Raw genomic sequence first — 23496 nt, 5'->3', positions numbered from 1 at the left:
ACTTGATCTTCGAAGAACTGAAATGGAACATGACTCAGAAATGAGCAAAGGATGATGTTAGTTGGATATCACTGATCTGAAAAAAGAGTATATTTCGCATTCCTCACTCTGGAATAATCACTTTTGAATATATCACAGCACCTATTCAATCTAAAGTTTGCCAACATTAGCTGTGTTCACTTTGTTTGATTGCAACCTCCGTCTGCAGTAGCTTTATCTGATACCAAAAGCTTGGGATGGCAGATTGGGCCGTCAGGGAAAGCAAACGCATGGGCAGATGTATTTTCCCTTCAAGGAACTTGCTCTCTTATACTCAAGTGTTTTTCAACCTAATCATGCATTACATGGTCGTGAATTAAAATCAGTCATCGCAGATGTTTCTATTGTTCTTGATAAAGGAATGCAGAATAAAATTCTGAATTTTAAGAGTTACCTCGAAAGTATGCAAAGTATGAAACTCGTAGGATCTTGCAGGGTTGAACCACGTATTCTTTCACTCCTGGAACTCACTCTAGGCCAAGTTTCGAGTCACAAATTAAAAGTATACAAAATCTACAGTGTAAATGCTTTATGTGCAAAAATAAGATGAAAGAGAGTTTTCTCTTCATGTTTCCTTCTTTTGAAGTACTTAGCATTGCTGGGAGAGAGTTTTAGACATAAATGGAATTAGGAAAACCTTAGACGTGGGAGGGAGACGGAAGGAGAAACTATTCGATAGTTTCTTACCTTTTCATAACCACTTCCTCTCATGTTGAATCTTGGGTAATTTGGGTTGGGCTAGCCCATCATGGGTGGCCCAACCAGATCCAAATCCAACATCTCCTACTCGTACAAGATGGCCTTGGCAAGATCCAAAAATATTTGTATAAGAATAACTCTCAACTTCCATCCAAATTCAATGCCAAACATACTCAGCAAATGAACTGTGCAACCCAAAAGTACACCTGCATTTGGAAGCCCAATGCTATATACCTGTTAGGGAAAAACATAAAGTCCTACTACAATGAGCTTTTTTTCGCACTTATGCATCTTAGTTTCAAACCAACCATTTTTTTAGACATGTCCTACAAGGTTAAATTATTTTATCACCATTTGAAACATGTTAAAGTGGCAAATATTGGCTTGTCACTTCGAAAACATAGTTAAAAATCATATAGGGCACTAACTAGGGTTAATTATGAATGTCATGCCTCAAAGTGAGAGTGCAGGGATTACTATATTTAATCATTCACTTTCCTTATGGGTTGAACCAAGCACAAGTAGCATGAATTAAATGCTATTTTGGTTTCTCTGCAAAAGTGCACGTCAATCTACATTGCCACAATATAGATCTTGATCCAGTTGCAACTTTATATTTCACATCCACATGCAACTAGTCTGTGTTTTTCGTTAGCTACTATCAACAGCGCTTAATTAAGTACTCGCATCCTGCTTTTTACCCAGGCTAACATGACTATGGGACTATCATGTTTGGCCTAATAATTGTGTATACATATGTCAAATGTGGACCTCATCTTGACTCAGGTCAAGGAGACATTTATGATACAAAATTAATTTTTTGCACTTTAGCTTGCTCTCTTAGTGTAGCAGCCCAATTTTTTTGGGCTTGTGGACCGGCCCGAAGAGGCCAGCCCAAGCTCATTGTGCCTTGTGGCACAATGAAGCGGAGAAGAAGACCCCTTCGCTTCTGACGGAAAATGGAGACTCCGAGTTTAACTAGAACTAGGAGACTTCACATGTTTATTTCCGCTCTTCCTCCTCTGAGTTTCACCGCTGGAATCGCCATAGATCGTCGTCAATTCCAAGCATTCTTCCTGAGCTTCCTTCTCGATTCGTCGCTGAGAGCCTCATCAGACCTAGGTATGAGCTTTCTATCTTCTCCTCTTCCTCCCTCTGTATTTTGGGACCAAAATTGATAGGTCCAATTGACTTCAATTTAAAAAGACAAATGAAATGAATCGAAACAGGAGATCGCGATCCCCTGCCCAAACAGCTGTTATTGAAGCATGGCGGGGGGAGGTGCGCCTGACGCAAACTCCCCATGGCTAGTGCGAACGGCCGGCAGCCATTGAGGGCTATTGCAACCGGTGAACGACTGGTTGGTGTCGCCGTTGAGTCGAGTTTATCCCCCTCCCCCAAGGCCTCTATATAAACCCTTCTTCCCTTCGATTTACCCATCACCACACACCTCCCCACCTCCTTTTTCCTTCTTTAGTGGCCCGCGTGGCACCTCGGCCAAGCACTACCTCCTGAAACACCCCTCTTCCTTTAGTTTCGAGTGCCCTATTCCGAGCCATCTCCTCTTTTCTTGTCTGAAATTGCCACTATCGGCCGAAGTCCTTCACCTCCATCCCTTGCCGATGATTTTTCCATCCTCCGTTGATGTTTCCTTGGGTTGAGAGGGCTGCCACCGAGACAACTAGGGGCGCTGTCCTCTTCTTTCTTTGTTTTGTCCAAGCACAATCGTTCTCACCGGCCATCGTTGGCCGCTCTCCACCTTCTGCCACCACCTCCGACTGCCTCATTGCAGGACCACGACCACGACAGCCACCGATCCACCCACTTCCTTCCCCTGTTTACCAAGAAAGAAGAAGAAAGAAAAGTCGAGAAAGAAGAGGAGGAGAGAGAGAACCCATCCCTCTCTTCCTCTCTCTCTCATTTCTTCTCTCTTCTCTCTCTCATCTTCCTCTTTCTCTCTCTAAAAGACCTATGAATCCCAGTAAAGGGTCCTACTTTTCTATCCTATGGACTCAGATTGACACCTATATAGAGGCCCTTAATTGTCCTAGTGCCGGGCTATCTACTGGATCGATCACCTCCGGCCTTGATGAATGTCACTGAAACGTCCATTGATGAACTTTGTTGAATGATCTTGGCTCTGATTGAGGCCGGGTCCTATAATTCATTGAGCGAATCAAAACCACTATATGCCCGATTAAGTATGCTTCTATTATTTTTAATTTTATTAAAATTATCGAATAAAAATTAATTTTTCTTTTAATATTTTAAATAAGCCTAGAGGAGTCAACTAGCGAAGTCTCACAGTCTAAGACGAAAGAGGTAAGTAGATCTTACACTCCTTATTATTTTAAATTATTATATTTTTTTGGCATAAAATTTGCTTGTGAAGATATTATATTTTTTTTTTAATTTATGGATCAGCATATGTATAATAAAAATCATGCTTATTTATGAAAGTAGTTTCAAAAATATTTTAAAGAAAATAGCTTTATTATGAAATATGAATCTAATCATGCCATTAGCTTTTTTTCATTATATATATGTGTCTATTTTAAGAAAAAGATATAACTTTTCTAAAGGCTCTCGGGTAGCTATGTATCAACTTTTTTATTTGAGGAAAATCAACATTCAGAGCTAGCATCCATACGAAACACGATCTTAACAATGGGTACAAAGTTGGCATATAAAATATGAATCTTTGTCGATTACAAAATATGACCCTCTCACGGGTATAAAGTAACTATAGTACGAATATATATGAACAATATTTTGAAGTATGATATGGCTAAATGACAAAAGAATGATTTATGAATTTATTTGTATAATCTTAGAACCATCTTTATGAAATATTAAAAATTTATGTATGCATGTTTGGCTTTATAACTTATTTTAATATATTGTACTATAAAATATTTACTTTTGCAATAACTGCTAAATTATTTAAATAATGCATAGACATAAAAAATTTATGCTTGATCCAGCAAAGTATTGTAAGTTTTGCTTACTAAGTTGTATTGCTTATATATCTATATTTTTTTCTTTTCAGATGAGTAGGATTATGCATTGGATAGCACATGCTGTGAGTGTCACGTGCAGATATTAGTCTAATCTAGTCGATGAGTACTGGATAGCTGTGAAAAATATATTTAAGTACTTGAGAAGGACTAAGGATATGTTTTTGGTCTTTGGAGGAGAATCTAAGTTAAAGGTAGAAGGATACATTGATTTAGACTTTATGACTGACCCTGATGATAGAAAGTCTACATCAGGATATATATTCTTATGCAATGGAAGATCGGTAAATTGGAAGAGTTCCAAACAACTGATTATTGCAGATTCTACCATGGAAGTAGAGTACATTGCCACATCGGATGCTGCGAAAAAAGCGTTCTGGTACAAGAAGTTTGTCGAGAAGCTGAGTGTCATGTCATCAGATGCCATAACCTTTTTTCTGCGACAACAATGGCGCCATAGCATTGGCTAAGAAGCCAAGGTCTCACCAGAAGTCCAAGCACATAGAGCGACGACTTCATCTAATTCGTGACTACCTCGAAAAAAAGTATGTAGAGGTGCAGAGAGTGGACTCCACTAACAACATGGCGGACTCATTCACTAAGCAGCTGAGTCAGCAGAAGTTAGAAGTCCATCTTGAGAAGATGGGGCTTAGATACATATATGATTGGCTTTAGTGCAAGTGGAAGATTGTTAGAAGTATACCCTAGAAGCTAATGTGGCTGACGCATATTTATAATCTGGGGCATAAATTTATAATTTGACTCTTATTGATTAATTAGATTGGGCAATTTGTTATTCATTCACGTTTGTATGTGTCCATGAATCGTCCAAGAAATTAATAAGAAGATGACACATATTCTCAAGAAGTTGAGAATTTGAGGCATGTGTCATTAGAGATTAATTTTTACATGCTCCTGATCGATGGATCCATCATGAGGGCGGTGATCGATCTGCTGAGATTAGTGCACAGATCACTTAATCAGATGGATGAGTCTCAAGTCCACAGTGTAGAGACACTGGAGTGATTGTACAGGTACTTGTTAGAGAACAAGTGTATTGATCGTGACTAAAGAAAGTAGTCACATGGATGTCTATCCATTTGTCAATGACTACTTATGCTACAATTGTATGGCTGGTCCTTTGACCTATGATGTCTCAGCTATTCACTATGAGGTTACTGTAGTTTGACAAGCATGCAAACTTGGGCCCTAGCCATTTGGGTCCTTATGGCACGGATTGGCTGCAGTAGGTTCATTTTGGAATAGGGTTGCATCTACATGGGATCTATCGATCTTGATAGATTAGGAGTGATCCTATGTGATTTATGAGACTGAGTTCGATAAATTTCTGGCTAGGTATTTTGGAAAAAGAATTTTTTATATCTCGAATTGAAAGTCGAGTAAATTTGATATATGACGGACGATGGGGTTTGACGAGTTATCCATAACCTTCCCCCTGTCGGGATCCATAATAGAGGGACTGTATCACATGCTAACTGCACCTAGAGGTTCAGAAATTCCATTCTGCTTGGTTGCTACCATATACTGCTAAGTGTCACTAGTGGATTGTGAGACTCGAAGGCATTCACTTGGTGATCAGTGAACTCTAAGAGTAGAACAGAAATTGTTTCAGTAATATTGAGATAGGAATCTCAGTATATCTCACTACCAGACAGAATAGAACCTACGGGGTCACACACATAGATGATTTAATTAGTCAGACTATCATAATTATAATTTAGAATCACAATTGATGTTAATTATCAATATGATTGGTGATTGAATTAACTCACTAAGTGTTAGTGAGTTAATGGAAGAAGAATTAAGTGGAATTGATTGTAATTGGATTGCAATTGGGCTGATTTGATAAGCCAAATCAAATTGGGTTTGATCCAAATTGAGTTGGGCTCATGATTGGATCAACCTTGATTAGATCAGAGGATATGCCCTAAGTCGTGTTCGCACTATGCGGATTTTAAAGTCCACATGGCATCGTAGGATGAAAATGCATTAAGTCGTATTCACACCATACGGACTCTAAAGTCTCCATGGCGTTGTAGGATGCATGGCGCCCCATCTAATTCTCCTAATGTGATGAGGAGTTAGCCTAATTAAGGGACAAGTCCTAATGTGATTAGGACTCAACCATGGCGCCATGAAAGAGGTCCAAGCCCAATGTGATTAGGCTCAAATCTCTAGATCCAAGGACGCATGTCATGCATTGATTTGAGGTGCCACCTAAGTGGATTCTAATCCACTTGATCATGCGCCATAGACACTTGACATTAATCCAAAGGTGGGTGGCAAAGGTAAAATTTATCTCTTGTCATGATAAATCCTAAGCCACCTATTATAAATAAGGGGCATGAGGCATGTAAAGGTATTGGAAACCTCTTCTTCTCCATGCCTCCTCCCTCTCGCTCTCCTTCTCTTCTCCCATGGGAGCAAGGAGGAAGTATTCTTCCTCTTTCAAGGCGGCATTGAAGCATGAGAAGAGAACCAAGGAGAAGAGCCCACACACCAAGAAAAGAAGAGTTCTTTTCTTCCACGCCCAAAGCCATCTTCTTCCAACTTCTCCACGACAGCAAGAGGGGTTACTTCATCCTCTTCTTCCACGGTAGCAAGGCAAGGAAGATCCACGATGAAAGCTTCCTCCTTCCTCCTCCTCCATCGCGAGCAAGGTTGAAAAATAAAGAGTTCTTCTTCAAGGAGGTAAGATGCTGATCTTCTTCTAATATTTTTGATAGTAATGAGAGATCTTTACAAGGAGCTAGCACTCCGGTAAGATTTGATCTCAGATAGTCATGTCCTCGTGTGGATACCTGTAAAGGCCGGACGCTTGTACGGCTCTAACAGAAACCTCATATAATCATTAAACTGCGGTGTTTTTCTACCCGCACAAAGTTTAAATATGGAATCTTCAAATCTTATTTCTGATTTTTGTTTCAGTTTTTACTATATTTAATCAACCTTTTTCAGATCCTAATCTCTCCTCCCTCATGAGTTCAAAAGTCTTCTGGATTTGGATCAAGAAAATTTTCAACTCTACGATCTGTGGCGTGTTCATACGATGAACGACGTCCCGTGTAATATTTCGCTGCGATCGTTGCATCGTGTGGGGCGTAACTCAACATGAGTCACGCAAGGATAGCTGAGATCTGAGCTCCCAAGCTCCTCTGCCGTCAGGCCCCATCTCGCAGTAGTCCGAGGCAATTCGGAAGACATGGCTCACAAGATAGTCTGGATAGCTCTAAACCTATCTGGCTATGGCGAACACTCAATCTCTCCCAGACTCCAGCTCAGTGCTGTCAGTTATTGCACCAAGTAAATCTCGGACCAGAGAAACTAAGATCAATCAGACTATTGATCATGATGAAATCCTGGATCTCTCTAGCCTCTTTTTTATTGGTGAAGGCCTCTCCCCCAGCTTCCCTTGCAGTCCGTCAGTATAGTTGAAGTCTCGTGCAACTACCATGGGACCCTGTTGAATCAGCTTGGCTGCCTCTTCCCACATGTTACTAACGAAAATTACCGGCTTCAATAAGCTGGCATCTATTACAATAAAACCTATGGAACATGAGCTAAATTGCTTGCATCAAGGACCCATAGCTATGCAATATTTGTACAGCATAATCAACTAGAAGAAAAGAAGCCCCAGTAAACAACGTGAAAACTATACAAAAGGATATAACTAAATGAATTCACCCCCCCCCCCCCCCCCCCCCTACATTCCCCAATGTGAAACAGAACTATCACCTACACCGTGGAAATCCAACTGTAATCTGAGCCATCCAAGCATACATCCATTGACAGAGATGCATCTGTGGAACCATCATACTCTGCATTCAAGCGACCATATTATTGCCTCCCTCTTCTGCTTTCCCGCCACGGCACCGACCGTTACTACCCGTTATACCGTTGCTCCCCCCGTTGCTGTCCTCCTCGTCCTCCTCCTTTATAGCTTCGACACGTGTCCTCTTCCTCCCCCCGGTCTTACTACACGCCCATACGACCTGCAGCAGCCGCCTGGCCCCCTCCCGGTTCAGCGTCCAGCACCCGCTGCTCCCCTGCAGGCCCCGCTGGCCGATCGGCAGGGCCTCGATCCTCTGGGGGCCAGCCTCGACGGCGTCCAGGAGGTCCGCCAGGGCCCACATCGTCGGAAGGGCGGCGCCGCCGGCCGCGGCGGCGGCGGCCAGGTGGAGATGCTTGGTGGGGTCCAGCGCGCCTGCGAGGAGTGCCCGGGAGAGGAGCTTCACGACGGCCGACGTCCTCACCGCCCGCTGGAGCTTCCTCCTCGTGTTGGAGCCGGCGGTGGCTTCCGGTGGGGTTTTGGCCGAGTTAGCGGCGGCGGCGACGGTCTCTCCGGACGTGAACTTTTCCATCTTGGAGTAGGCCCGGGCCCACGGATCTGTCTCGGATTTCGAGTCGCCACCCGATTCGCAACCTGGGAAAAGAATGAGAGCGTAATAAAAATATTTTATAAAATAAAATGCAAATAAAAATGTCCTTTTAAGTTGGACGGGTGGATTTCGCCCCGAAGGAACTGCACATCTAGGATCTTAATTAAGTTTACAATGGCCCTTAAATTCTTTGATTATTTCGGAACAAACACAATTCTAATGCCACCAATGTTCGGTCTATAATGATGTAAACTATAGAACAATGCGCTACATGGAAAGTCCAAGCATATGACATGGGGAACTTGGACTTTATGCTCATACGCGACATGCAGTGCCAAGTTATGAAATGAGAATTTTAAGGAATTACTTGCCTTTAAGAGTCCCAAAATCTTACTACAATAGAAAAATAAGAATAGGAACTTGCCAAATTGCAATGAACCTTATTACATCATCTGTCTCCGACGAAGGTGATAAAGATGGACGTGCATAACCAACTTTAACATATGATAAGAAAAATACATGTTTTGAGAAAAATAAGAAGAAATGGAACGAACAGCATAGCATCAAACAAAAAAAAGCTGATTCAGAACTACTTGAGATGAACAGCAAGAATGACTCTTGCCAGCGATGTTCGAAAATGTACTAGAAGAAGGATTTATAATCAGAGTGTGAAAATAAATGAAAGGTTGAAGATAGTATGAAATGTTTTCAAAAGGACTGTAACCTAATAGCCATCAAATTATACTTAAGGAGCAAATTTTAATTTAATATTAACATACCTTTTAAAGAGCATCTAATTACTAACTAGAAGTCCAGATCCCAAAAGTGGAAGCTTCACAAGGCTAACAAAACAACAACTCGAACAATGCAAATGACTTGTATATATGCTAATGACAGGAAGCCAAAAAAACCTTTACTCAAAGCATCCATCCATTGTAGTGACTAACATGTAATAATGAATATAAACTGCACCTTTATAGATCAAACGTGATCATCCCTAAAATCCACCTACCTTCCTTTACTGCGAGGTCTCGGTATGCGCAGAACCTCTTGAAAATCTCTTCAACAATCCTGGATTCGTGGTCAGAAGCAGTGTTCGGCAATGCAAGCCCATAGAGGAAACCTGGCAAGACGAATACGAACATCCGAGCCTCAATATGGAGCACAAGCGAGTCCTTTGCAAGCATCCATTGATGGTCCCCCACCATGCAGATGACCATGGCCATGGGGCTTCCCTTAACCCTAATCATGTGCATGGAGAAGTCCCCAGAACGGAAGGCCAGGGCAGATTCAAACCGTTCGGTGCAAAGCACGAAAAGCTTTGTCGCGCCATTGTCGATGGTGAGCAGCCTCGTGTCGGTGCCCATTCGATACTCGGTCGTCCTCCCCACCCTCAGCTTGCTCATGGCCTCCTGAGAAGAACCCATTTCCTGTTGGATGGCGCCAGAAATGCACTGTAACCCTAGGCAAAAAAAAAAAAAAAGCTGTGAATTATTGAATAGACGATAATAATGATAAAATAATAGCTAGGCGCTGTTACTTTTTTTTTATTAGGGAAAAAGTGCACGTATAAGAGGTAGTTTCCTGCAAGTTATAAGGAACCGTCTAGGGAAACTGCTTCAAATAGTGAAGAAAAAGCCAACCCGAAAAGACTCTTGGCATATGGAAGAAAGAAAAATCTGTAGCTGATAAAATTTTGGGAAGATAAGCGGGAAACGAGCTAGTTTATTAATCTAAGCAGGAAAGAAAAGGTGATCCCTAGTATTCTCTGCTCCTTTTATTCTGAAAAAAAGTGAAACGAGTTTCCTGTATCTGAGAGATCGAAGAGCCATGCAAGGAACAAAGAAAAAGTGATTGATGGATCTCCTAAGTTCACCAAACTCTCGCAACACACACACACACAGAGAAAGAGAGAGGAGGGAGGGGTGGAGATGAGGATCTCCACACAATCTTTCCATGGAAAAAGTAGCCATTAGGACTACTCTTTTCTTTGGGCTACGCACCCACAGAGCGGTAGAGGGAGGAAGGAGGTGTTATAACAATAAACTCCACTGACATAATGAGGCAATGAAATTAAGATGTGCCTCCTATCTAATCCTTAACAAACTCTGCATACAGACCGGGAGAGAGAGACCCCCTTCCTTTCTCTTACCTTACCAAATAAAAGGAGGAGAGGATACCAAGGAGCTATGAAGACACTGGGTCAAATGGTAGGGACCAGAGCTAAAACAAAGGGGAGGGAGAGAGAGAGAGAGAGAGAGAGATTTGAAACTTTGAATACAATATAGTGGTGGCGAGGATGGCGTGAGAGTAGTTAGAAGAAGGCCTCATATATAGTTGGAGGAGGGAGAAAGAGAGAAAGGGAAAGAGAGAGAAGGAGTCTTAACACTCGGAAGAGGATTACGAAACCCGTGGCAGAGGGCGAGCGAAGGCGTGGTCAACATGCGGTGGAGGAGGCTCCCCATCTGCTGCCACCCGGCCTTCCAAGAGCCCATGAGAGCCAGGGGTATTACCGTCATCGAAGCCCAAACGACAGCGGACCGTTCGCCGAGTTCGGCCTGGCGGTGCGGCCTCGACCCCCCTCCCTCTACGTGGCGCAACGCAAACACCGCGAGCGCTGCGCTGGCGGCTGCATGCAGGCTCGCCTTCTCCACGTCTTGGGAAGCCGTGTAAAAACGCAGTCGAGCGTAGGCAGCAATCGGCCCGGTCGGGGCAGCAATCGGCCCGGTCGGGGCAGCAATATACCGGTCGGATCAAAAATTTATCAATTTAAATTTAATTTATTTATTAAATAGTTAATCTAATCCGATCCATATAACTTATTTATTAAATAGGTTAAAAGAGTTAAACGGATTAGATGGAATTTAAACGGATTAAATTGATTTAGACAGATTAAATAAGTTAAGCAGGTTAAGCGAGTCGGATTAAATAGATTAAAATTCAGAAATAGATTAAGCAGATTTTAAATAAATTAAACAGGTTAAACAGATCAGATCATAATCTCATCTAATTATTAAACGGATTAAACGGGTCAAAAGTTTAAATCTAAACTAAACCTATTTATGATCTAAATTTATTTATGTCAAATTCAAACTTGCTTAAAACCGATCGAATTGATGGATCGGATCATAAATTGCTGCCACCGAGCAGTCCCAAGTCCCCCACTTCTTGCACAAAGGGGACACATGTCTTTCCCCATTCGCCCTTTGCATGGCTCTCAAGTGTCAACCTTTCTGGCCTAGTGATGCAACGTTGGGAACATTCACCACAGTGGTGAGGTTTCTTTTCCTTTACCATGCCCCTTCTCATGCTTTTAAAGGCAAGAAATGAAAACTATAGCTCGTACTTCATGATGGCACTTTCCTTTGAAGTATTCTTGGTAAAAGGGATGGCGACTCGTTTGCATCGATGACGCGACATTTGCTGACAAAGGGCATGCCTCCCTCCCTTCGGATTGGAAATTGGGCTTGGTGCAACATAGTTCAAAGTGCTAGCCTTTGTAGGTATCACGCATAGAGCTAGAAGCACACCCATAATAATTTCATTGCTATGTTCTTTATTGACCATGGATGCGCGTGACCTTATGTATATTTTATTTTGATATCTGTTATCTTTTATTTTTTTAAATTTTATTTTTTTTGACAAGAAATGATCACTCACCATTAATAAAATATGATGAATTATATCAACATCAATGGTATAAGTAATGAATTCAAATTGATTATATCATTTGTTTACCCAAAAGAAGCCCATAGCATTAGCTAATTTGACCCATTCAGCCATGTTGGTAAATATAAAAGAACCCAAGATAAGTAATGTCTCAAATTTGCAAAAAAATAGAAAGAAAATACAATAACTATAATAACTTAGGACCTTACTCAAAATGACTAGCCGTAAGTTATTATTTGGATTCCTTGATCATGTATAAATACCCAAGATCTATTTAACGTATGCCCAATGTGGGACTAAACACACGCCCGATCCTTATCAGGCTAAGGGTTCAAATTCATTCAAATCTAATCACAAACACCACGATCGGCTCGTGGTCAGTCCTAATGGATCCGTACTGCAGTGTCCCTCAGTTCACATAAGTTATGAGCTGGGTCCGCTCTGATATCATTTGTAACAACCCAGAACCTCAACCAAAATAGCTAGCCGAAAATTATTATTTGGGTTCCTTGATCCCGTATAAGTATCCAAGATCTACCTAATAAATAATCGATGTGGAACTAAACACACATGCATACGGATCCTCACAATAACATTACCTAGACAATTCAATTGCTTGATTTGTCCGGTATACCAACTGGAACATCCTAGATTAGTTAAACAATATTGGAGTTTAAATTCAACTTTCTCCCGATTGAGAGCGACTGTAGAGTTTAAATTTGTTTTGTTAATTCAAAATCAAACCCAGCTATAATGTTGTATTTGCTGAGTTCATAAGTAATTGATTCTCATGCTCATAAGAATCCAATGGCTTGTTTCTAATATATATACTATTAAACATGTTCCCTTGACATGATTGTTTAATGATATGCAAGTACATTAACTGCCAATCTTAAGAGACCAATGTTGTTTGTGAAAAGCCTCAAGATTTCCTAATCCATTTTTTCTAGGTTTCCCTCTCTCCGATCCCTATTCATCTCTTTTTTACCTTAATCTAACTGAAGACCACCGCTATTGAAACGTAGAAGGGGAGGGAAAGAGAGAGAGTCATAGAGAGAGAGAAACGAGAGATGTAGAGAGACAAGCATGTATTCTTTTTTATGTATATAAAAACAATGTCATAGCCCATTTTTTATAGTTGAAGGTGGCTATTTATAACTCATATACAGCTCACATATACAGCTCTTATACAACTCACATAATACAGCTCATACACAACTTATATGCAACAAACAACTATCAAGTTCATGAGTATTGAATGTAATTGCCACCATTAACCTAAAATTTCTCAAAAAAAACCATGAACATAAAATAGCAGGCTTCCATGAAACCCGAAACCCAGACTCTTCTCTCTTCCTCAACCTCTGCCCTATTTGATAGTACATAATTAGTCCTCCATTGGCTTAAGGATGGCATCCTCAGATCTCTGGAGACGTCAACATGCCCCACAATTGGGTTATGATATTCTAAAGGGTTTGATGAGCTATGATGAGATAATCTGAGGTGTCTTTTGCTCTAGGAATGTATCGTCATTTGAGGTTTTGATGAATTTTGATGGGTAATTTTATTATTTATTCTAGCTTTTTCTAATATTTGGATGATGTATCAAGAGGAAAGTCTTTATTTCCTATTGTATATATTAATAAATCATTTTTTTTATTTTAATATAAATTTATATTTATTTTTTCTTTGGGTTAAGATTCAATGTTGACCTACTGTTTGTCAAAAAATGGAAAAAAAGGTTTAATGGTTGACCCACAATTGAATACTTTCCTTGTAGTCCCTTGATGCAAACCGGTGGAGTATTCTCTTGTTTCTACAAACAGCTAGTGTTCATACTTGGCTCATGTATATATATAAATCGACTTTCAAAATTTGTATGAGCAGAGGATCCTTTCCTAGCTAAGCCAAGTCAAAACGCGCTTTAAAGAAGTTGATCTTGAGCTGCTCATATGCAACTCAGATCATTTGCAGCTCTAAATCCAGTCACCAAAAAGGAAAGCTCACATCAAATTTCAAAACATTGACTAGGATCTTTACAGAAGAGCGACAACCAAAGTACCAGTTTTCCAAACATTTTCTACATGCATAGAAGGTGGAGCCATGGAATTGTTTTTGATGTCCAGAGTTTTCCTTCCCATACCTCTTTCATCTTCCACAAACGAGAAGAAGTAGAATACTTAAAATGCCGATGCTTTTCATAGACAAAGATGTACAAGAGAAGTTTTGTCACCAAAGACGAGATGAGTAGAAAAATCCTAACTTTTATTTCTAATAATTAGTAGGACAATAAGGCTTGGAATGAGGAGCTTTCAATCTATGGTTCAAAAAAATTCTGATTGTGAGGCGAAAGGCAATCAGTCGAAAGAACAGCTAACATTGCAGAAATAAAATATTGAATCCTATTTGTAAATAATCCAAGAAATATAATAGGTATAGGAACTACTGAGGAGACTAAAGAAACAAGAACAACAACTACTAATTCATCGGCTAATATATTCCTGAAAAGTTGAAAACTAAAAGATAAAGATTTCGTGAAATTTTTTAGGATGCTAATTTGATAAAGGTATTAGGATTCTTTGAATGTATTTTCTCAAATATTCCAATCTTATTTTCGTAAGACCTAAGAAAAAAGCTTGGGCGTGGTTTCATCCAATGTGAAAAATCTTTGGTTCAAAGCAGCCCTAGGTACTCATGGAACTCCCTCGTGGTCAAAAAGGGTGATGGGGGTTGTAATAGGAGGATTTACGTAATTCCATTAATCTAAACATAAGCCCATAAAGTAATATACTATGAGAATCTCTCTAGTTCTTTTAGAGAGAGTTTCAACGTATAATATATTAAGTAAGCCATGCATCTTTATTATTGCAATACAAATTACTTCAGTTTTCTACCATGGTCCTAATAAGTCTTTTTTATAGATGAAGTGCTACCATGTGTCCTCGAATAAAGAAGAGTGTACTGCTAAAAATTCATAATGTATTTATTAGACAAAGATCACAACCATCAATACTTTCTCACATGATTACTATTATCCATGCATTCCATTAATTCACGTCATGTGCTTAGCACTAATAATTTAAAAAACCAATTTTTCATATTGTTAAACTCTAGGCAAATCAAATGAACTCCCAGCTGAATTAGTTTTTCAGGACTCTTAAGTTTCTCCTACTTGTGAAACATTCATAGTTGTAAAAGCCCCATTTTATTTGATTATCACAGAATTTAGTTGCCCAACACAATCCCCACCATCAAGGCTCCTAAAATGCATTGATGATTTTGTAGCTTTCTTTGAAACAAAGGTGGGCAACCTCTTCTTAGCTACAATGTTATTTACAATATTAACAATGTTTCAAGGTCATTTTTAGAGACGGTAATATTTATTCATTTAAACTATTTAATTTATTTTAATTTATTATAGATTGAATTAAATTATTTGTCCAATAAAATAGTTTGAGATTTAAATTTTGACAAAGTTAATAAATAGATTGGATTCATATTGATAGATTTTTTATCTATATCTAATCGGATCTGATGACTTAATTGCCATGTCTTGTCATTTTGGACAATTTGAGCTAAGTATGTTTCAAGATATTTCAAGATCATATTTGCATCCCTAATTAGATGTCACTGCTCGCAATTTTGGCAGCGACCGTGGCTGGGTCAGCGGAGTCCAAGTTCCGAGTAATGGTGCCTTAGGGCATATTGTTTCCGGGTGGTGCTCTTCTTATCGCCTGGCCCTTGGCTTCTTCTCCCCTCCTAGGCCAAACGCCGGCTCCCAGAGCCCGAAAGCACTTTGCCCCCAGAAGCTACGGAGAAGGAGAAGAAGAAGCATGAGCTTAGCTCTCTTGCAAGGCTACTCGTCCCCCGAAGAAGATGAGGGAGAAGAGGAGAGACTCTCCTCTTCGTCCCTCAGCGATGGGGACGATGGTGAAGAAGAGGAGGCCGGCGAGGAGGACGGGCTCGTTGGCAAGAATCGCTCCAGAAAGGAGAGGAAGAAACCCCTCTCCAATCCCCCCAGACCGAGCTCCAATTCCTTGCTCCCTTCCGCGCTCGACGCCTTCGCCGAGGTACCTCTCTTTCTGGCTCTAATTTTTCTATATCTGGATCGATTTCGTGGTGATATTGGACCGATGGTATTCCTTTTTTCTTTGGTTTTCGTTGGGTTATGGAGGTGACAGGACCGCCGGAGTTTCTTAACAACCGGCCAGGGGCCGTGGAGGAGACGCGGGAGGCTCTGGGGGTGCTCGATCGGATGGCAAGAGACTCGGCCAGAAGAGAGAAGAAAGATCTCCCTGCCGGTAGGTTTCTTGAACAAGTTTTTTTTTTTTCCGTCGAAACAATTTTTTTCAGGAAATTTAGGAACCCTAGTTCGTAATGGTGGTCTTTTTTTTTATTTCTCTCGGTTGATTTATTCCTTGTGTTAAGATTAATTATTAGATTATTTGGTGATGAGTGCTGAATTGTTCTCTGGTATGCTTAAAAATTTGCTCTGTTGGGTGCAACGATTGCTTAAAAGTGAGCAAATTGATTTTAGGCATAATGTAAGTTCTTTGTTGGTGCTTTTTAGGTAAATGTTGGGATTTTCCTTTATACATCTGCATATGCCATGTCCATGAGATTTTTTCTATAGATTTGAGTTATAGATATCTGCTCTTGTAGAAGATATCTGGGTGGTCTCTAGATATCTGCTCTTGTAGAAGATGTTCGTCTATTCATACTTGTGGAGGAAGGGAAGTTCCCTGGTACTTTGAAAACCTACTTCGTTTTATACAGACCTTTGATTAGCTATTCTTTGATGAAATATATAATTGTAAAATAGCACCGCCTAACTTTAAAAAAAATTGCATTTTCTAGATATAAATGGACAGGTGGAACTCACTTTGTCAGTTTGGGATCTACTGCAGAGCCAAGCATTTGTGATCAATTAATCAAATGGAAGAAATCTTAACTAAATAGTGTCAAAACACGTCCTGGCAAGGTCATGATATAAACTAGAAGAAAGTCCTTTGGTGCAGTAAACAGCTTAAAAGGAGAGACCGAAATGCCTGATTGTCCATAACTGGGCATCCAAACTTAATTCGGTCGGGGGGGGGGGGAGCTGAAACCACTTCAGCAAAGTGGGCTCCTGTTCAACCCACTTACACCAAACCAAACATGCCCATGTTGTGTAATAAAAAGGGGAAGAATCTCGTTCAAGTTGATGCAAAGTTAAAATGGTGCTCTAGGAAAAGCAAATAATAATACAACATATTTAGTTGCCTATAAATGTACAGGTGGAACTCACTTTGTCAAGGTGACTTCGGCTCCGTATTAGTCAAAGTCAATTCTCACATTTTTGAGTCTAGTTCCTCTCACAATGGGAACTCATTTTGGGTCAATTTGGGCCACTTTAGGACAACCAAATGCCAAATGTGACTTCCTGCATACCTGAAATGACTTCAAGTGCCCACTTATGAGCAACCAAACAAGAAGAGTAAGTAAAAAGCTCGTGAATCTTCGACTTCACATGTGACTTTGGCATAGAGCTTCTCTATTTGTCATTCTTGTTTTGTTAACCCTAGCTCCACATGCTAACTTATGTCATTTCAGAGTTATCTTCTCCTCTTCTTCACTCTTGCATTTCAGCACCAATTATTCTTGAGTATCTCATATTTCATACAACTGCTCCCCTCATTGCTGTCCTCCTCCTTTAGGATCACATGTCATGGCACCTTTAGGATTTCAAGTTCTTTACGGTAAGTGTGAACATTAAAAACTTCGTGGTAATTGATGCTAACAAGGTGATAAGCACATGAAGTGATTAAATTTAATTGTGTACTTGATAATCTAGATGGTTGAACAAAAGAAGAGAAGGTTATGTATTTTCTTGAGAAGAAGGAAAAAACGTAATTTTCTAAATGATCTGAAGCAGTAGTTTGATGTTCTCAAATTGTTGGAAAATCTTAGGTAATAGTTGGACAACCACCAATTTGAATTACCCTAGAATCTACTGGAAAAGGAAAGTCTGATTGTAGTCATAGACTTTGCAAAGTGTGATCTGTAAGCGAAGGATTTTGGGCCAAAGCAAAAGGGTAGTCCTTCATTGAAAGCAAAAGAGGACAGACAATGCACATAATACTCTTACATGACTACTGTTTCTTAAAGAGGAACAAGCAAGATGATGCACCTTCTCTTCCCTTAGTTACAATTAAAGTGAATAATAGGAGGTAGAGGAGGAAGACAGAGGTGACCACATCAAGCGACAGATAATTTGAGATTGTAGAGCAATGTGAATTTCTTAACAACTGTATTATTTCAGGGTCAAAGAACCATGCAAGGATTAGGGTTGATGATTGATCTGTGAGTGACAGGAGAGAGAAGAAAGATATTCCGGTTGATAGGTATCCTCAAGTAGTCCTTTTGATGATTCTTTGCAGGAGAAATTGAACGCAATTTCTTTGATATTGGATTCTTTATTTATTTATTTCTTATATTATAATTATACATTATTTAGTGATTCTTGCTAATTTTTTATTATTTTGAGATTTTTCTGGAAATCCCTCTGAAAAGTTCTTTTTGGGTAATAGTTTATGAACTTTTTGTAAGAGGAATTTTTTTAAACCTTCAAGGCACGTGAATCGTTATATGATTTCCAATTTTGGACTTGAGTCATACAGTAACAATCCCGCTATGCCTTTTCACTACATGTTAGAATAGAAGGTAACCTTAGTCTTGTTTGGAGGTTGAAGGCCATACACGAGATGTTCCCAATATCAGTAGTTACTACCACAAGGGGAACTGGGTGTGCTTTTGATGCTGTCCTTATTACTCGTGAATGTTAAGTTTCACGAAAAAGAATGGAGAGTAAAGTGGCTAATTATGTAAAATGTTGACATCAAGAAAAATCATACAGGGTGGATTGTTTCTCAATAATGTAGAGGCAAAGAGTTGTTTAAACAGCTCAGGCATTTAGCCCTTTTACTCCAACCGGCTGCTTCATGATATGATTAGCAAACTTGTAGATTTACGATTTTTAAGCTTGTAAGGTTTTGGGCTAAGGAAACTTGCTTCCCCTTGTACGAGCATGGTGGAACCCTTATTATGAATAAATGAGGTTGTTGTATATCTTAGTTGTGGTAGGTGTTGGCACCAGTGGTTTGATTTTCTGACCTTAGATTTATAGATGATATGATGACTTTCTGAAAATTTCTGAAATCTTGTCATAAATCTCAGCAAGTAGGGACTCCAAGTGGGAAGGCAAGAAGATATGCTTCCTTTGTTTAGCAAGTAAAGTGACAAACGTGCCTAGATATTTTTGATCTTTTTCAGCTTATGTAGATAATCAGGCAGTGCAAAAAAAGGTTTAAAGCTGATGCTAAATAAAAAAGCAATTGTCCGAGACTCTTGGTGTGGCTTAGTTTTGATGGTCTTGAAGTGGTAAGTGTTTGTAAGACCTACTTTCCTTTTTGTACATCTGTATATTTGTCTTTTGGTGATATGTATTATGGAAAGGAAACAATATATCTACTTGGAACTGGAAGAGGGAGTTCTGTTGGATAAACTTGTGCTTCACAACTCAGCTCTTTATGTTATCCTCCTCTATGATCATTGCTCTACAAGATGTTCATGGTGCTTGTGGGGGAATAGCATTTTATGAACTAGTATGATTTATGCAATCGTTGGAAAGTATTTTCAAGGTATGGGGCCTTCAGTGGCATAGTTGTGTCTATTTGTTTAATTGTTTCTGACTATCATTCTCCTTATTCAATTATTTCTTTAAATGAATTTTCTACCACTTGGTCATAAAATAAATAAATAAATAAATAAAATAACAATTTAAGATTTTTATTTACAAGAATGCTACTATTTGTGGATATTATTGAAAAGTATGATGCAGAGGAAGACTGGTCGGGTTGAAGTGAACTTGAGTTCAACCATCTGAAGGGCAGTAATACAGCAAAGAATGAAAATTAGCTAATGCATCTGTGGTTTCAACTTAGGATCACCACAGTAGTTGTTCATTTGAATGCAATACAGGGTTATCCAATCTATTATTTGACTGATATGTGTGTCCTTGGATTGGTCCAAATTTAATTGTGTAATACCTGAGAGTCTATTATCATTTGGAGGGCTAACCATAACTTGAAATATTTTCAAAACGGTTGAAGATTTTGTCTGTTGAATGAACAAAAATTCCAGAGATCAAATTTGGGACAAAGTGAAATGATCACCAGAAAAGCTCCCAAATGAGAAATTCTACTTCAAAAATTTGCTGCAATCAACTAAAATGTGTTCATGGACCAAGTGCAGTGATCATTGGAAGCCTTATTTAAGTGTCTCAATTAGAAACTATTTCTATATTGATACTTCTAAAGCAAGGATAATACACAATAGTCATTGTATTCTTTATTAAGGTGTTTGTAGCAGCTAGCTTGATCATTCTCTTAACGTCTCTGTCATTGGTTTGTAAATAGTTAGATTTACTGATTAAGAAGTAAAAAAGAAATGCTGTAGAGGATTCTGAGTCCTGTTCATTGTTAGATGTATAAAAATTGGTTTTGGAGTTGCTGCAAGAGATGGGAATTGAATTGTTGTGTATGGGATTGTTGAATTCAAAATTTGTTGGGGTCGAAAATTTGAATAAATGTGTCGGCAATAATTTTTTACAATCCCTTTATGGCAGAACAATCTATTCTTTGGTTTTGGCTTGTTTCTCATTTCCATATCTGGGCAATGCTGAAGGCTGTGTCCTACATGTCCAACTGTTAGAAGGATTAACAGAGATTGAGAGGTCTTGATAAGTGTCAAAAGAGTTCCTATTTTGGCTGTGGAACTAGTAATATGCCTTCATTGAGACTATCATTTCTTCATTTATCTTGTCAATTTGAAGAGTTGTGGGGCCTTCCTGCTGTCAACATGATGGAAGATATGGATTTGAGGGGTGAATACAATGCCCATAATTGTCGAGATATGCAAAAAAAACGCATGCAAGTTCTTATCAAGTAAGAGTTCTGAATGCATAGGCTATGATGATGCACAAATCTTAGATGGTATGGTCACCTTCTTGGTTTTAGAGAAAGACCTTTGGTAGAATTTCATTTTCAAAATTTAGACAAAACATGGATCCTTTCAAGGTCCTCCTTGTTGATTTATCCTTTTTAGCTTTTAAAGTGGTTGTCCAGATTTTATGCAGGTCACCAATTTCAAGGTCCTTTGACATACAAAGTCACGTATTTGAATTTAAAAGTGTTTTGTGTTAGTACGGACACTTATATGAATGGAAACTGAAATTGGTTTCAAAACACTGATTGCCTTGCACAAGTCTTGACTTTGCATTAGATTATACTTGGAGAATAAGAAAGCCCTCATCTTTTATCTCTGTTCTTCCAGACAGTTATGTTTGTCGACTGCTGGTTATGAGTCAATTTTTTCATAGGTAGTATAAGTTATTATGCCTATGTCAAGCATGTCACAAATTATTTGCAAATGAATAAGTATGATTATCATAAACTTAACCAAGAAGTCTTCTAATCTATATGACGTGTTGGCATTATGAATACTAGACCCCAGCCCAGCCGCCTTCCCTCTTTTTTCCTACCTACACTATTATGTCTGTATTTTTAAGCCTGCAACCTTCCATCTCCCTTTTCTCCCTACTAAACAAAACAAAAGAATGATGTTGATGAGTATATGCCACACCTTAAGCCTTAGTTTGCGAACCTACTGCAACATCATTGACCTTTTCTCCTTTGCACCAAGCCTTGTCAGCCTAGTAAAGGGACCAACCAGATTATATCTTGTATCCCTTGCAATGCGAAATAGCTGATTCAAGTTGGACCTGGTTTCACCAAGGTGTCACATAATGCTATTATTCCATTATAACAGCCTCCACTGTAACCATTATTTACCATTACAACAGTCAAAACAGCCGTTGTTTGTGCAAAAATGTCCATATTTGAGAGTTTTGGGGCTTAGAATAACAATTGTTACAACAGCTGTTATTTGCTTTTACAATGGAAAATAACAATCAATAAGGGAAAAGTAACATTGTTACTTGCCCAATCCACTATTTGCTAAATAAAAGACATTTTTGTATGTTGACTGGATAAGAAACTATTCTTTCCCAACAGCCGACTGAAATTTGAATTTGAAAGTATGTCGAGTGACCAATGCAAATGATGGATAATAGCTGTTCTTCCCATTCTATTAACATTATAACGGCTGTTATTTAAACCATGGTCTGAGCGTATGCTTGGTTTGCTGCATGTAACATGCTGTTTTAGCGTCCTTTAATTTTGTTTGATTTGCCTGGCTATCCTTGCTAAAAATGTTCATGCAACGGTAAGGCATTCAATGACCCCACAAAGGGTTTTTTTTCCTTTTTCCCTTTTTTTCTCTGAGGTGGGAGCAGAGAGGGTGGGGAGTGGTTAAGAAGAACCTATTCTTATTAATTTACAATCCTAGTAGCGGGAGTCACAAAATGGATAAAGACATTTGCAACTCATGTCTGTTTAATTGATGGAGATGCTGTATCCTCCACCAGTTAGATGTCCAACCATGCTCACATTGCCTAAATGTATCTATATAGTATTTACTTGTACTCTATGTTATCTTGGAAGGCTATTTATTGGTTCCAACTAACCACTTAAAGTGGATAGGATTCTTGTGTCTGTTTCATGGTTTTGCGAGTGCTGCAGTGCTGATGGATTTTAAGTTCTTGATAATGTTACATCAATTTGACACTCATTTTCAGGCGCTGTTGTGGAGGCCAAAGCTCAATTGGTTGGCATTCGTGACCGAGTGAGAAGTGATGTAGAAGGAAGCCATCCTTCAGGTTCTGCCACAAAAACAGTATCTGATAATGGTAAGCGAGTGTTCTCTGCAGCAAATCCTGATGCCAAAGATGCTGCTGACCTGCTAAGGTACCTTTTTTCTTTTTTAACTTTATGACTTGATATTTGACAAATGCATGTGGACAGTGTGGGTTGAGCAATAGTTATTGCAAAACCTAGGCCAGAAAATGCTAATCTTAGGTACTTTATGTTGTCTGAAAAAAGAACCATTGACCCAGAAGCATGCTGTCTTATTATTGTCCTTGATAGTAATGCACCGTTCTCTTCTATTTTAGAATATGCGTACAGTGTGGGATTCCAAAGACCTATTCACATGCCCGTGGCATGACATGCCCGGTCTGTGGAGATCGCCCTCCTGCAGACCCAAAGAAAGAGTCTGAGAAGCAGAGAGGTTTTACGGTCAAAGATAAGGAGAAGAGTAAGAGGATGAAGGGACAATCGTCGCACTCTACTTGGAAAAGCGAGACAGAGATGCAACTGAGACAGCAATATGACTAGCAGAGGAGAAATAAAGAGCCCTGGCATGTATATTATTAGCGAGAGAATTACTTGAATCTTGGTGCAAGCTATTGTAATTCCATGATACAAGGATTGGTAGATCATCTGCATAATTTAGATGCAAGCATTGTTTTGTCCTTGCTGCCGCTATGTTTTTCCATTGAACAGAATTTGTTAACATAGGTATGGACTCAGTGAAATGCTTGATTTGTATCAATTCTCCACGATCAGATATATAGTTTTTTTTTATTTTTTGGTGTACCATATATAGGGCTTTAAAAATAATCAATGTTATGTTTTCATATTGGAAGTTGTACCACCCTCAAGCAGTTGATGGTA

The 23496-nt window shown here is 39.3% G+C and overlaps 2 protein-coding genes across 5 annotated transcripts; one reads left to right on the top strand and one right to left on the bottom strand.

Annotated features, from left to right (window-relative positions):
* Positions 1–7474: 7474 nt before the first annotated feature.
* Positions 7475–10482, bottom strand: LOC103720321 (uncharacterized). Of its 4 annotated transcripts, none has more exons than XM_088701467.2 (3): positions 10308–10482; positions 9168–9609; positions 7475–8199 (listed from the first exon to the last, which is right to left on the bottom strand). In XM_088701467.2, exons 2-3 carry the CDS (start codon positions 9580–9582, stop codon positions 7601–7603), a joined length of 1014 nt encoding a protein of 337 aa, XP_088557593.2. In that variant the 5' UTR covers positions 9583–9609; positions 10308–10482; the 3' UTR covers positions 7475–7600. The 4 variants fall into 4 exon arrangements, with proteins under 4 accessions (XP_088557593.2, XP_089780520.1, XP_008808187.4 ...); XM_089924394.1 differs by having other exon boundaries at positions 9168–9617; positions 9696–10472; XM_008809965.4 differs by having other exon boundaries at positions 9168–9617; positions 10308–10471.
* A 4976-nt stretch (positions 10483–15458) lies between these two features.
* On the top strand, positions 15459–23476 carry LOC103698910 (plant/protein). The gene is made up of 4 exons (XM_008780957.6): positions 15459–15894; positions 15999–16125; positions 22560–22728; positions 22935–23476. Exons 1-4 carry the CDS (start codon positions 15658–15660, stop codon positions 23155–23157), a joined length of 756 nt encoding a protein of 251 aa, XP_008779179.3. The 5' UTR covers positions 15459–15657; the 3' UTR covers positions 23158–23476.
* The last annotated feature ends 20 nt before the right edge of the window (positions 23477–23496 follow it).

This window comes from Phoenix dactylifera, chromosome 7 (genome assembly GCF_051530095.1).
Source record: "Phoenix dactylifera cultivar Ajwa chromosome 7, Ajwa_hap1_PhDact_Kaust_v1.1, whole genome shotgun sequence".
NCBI lineage: Eukaryota > Viridiplantae > Streptophyta > Magnoliopsida > Arecales > Arecaceae > Phoenix > Phoenix dactylifera.
Note: the sequence above shows the minus strand (reverse complement) of the source record. Positions and strands in the feature narration are given on the sequence as shown.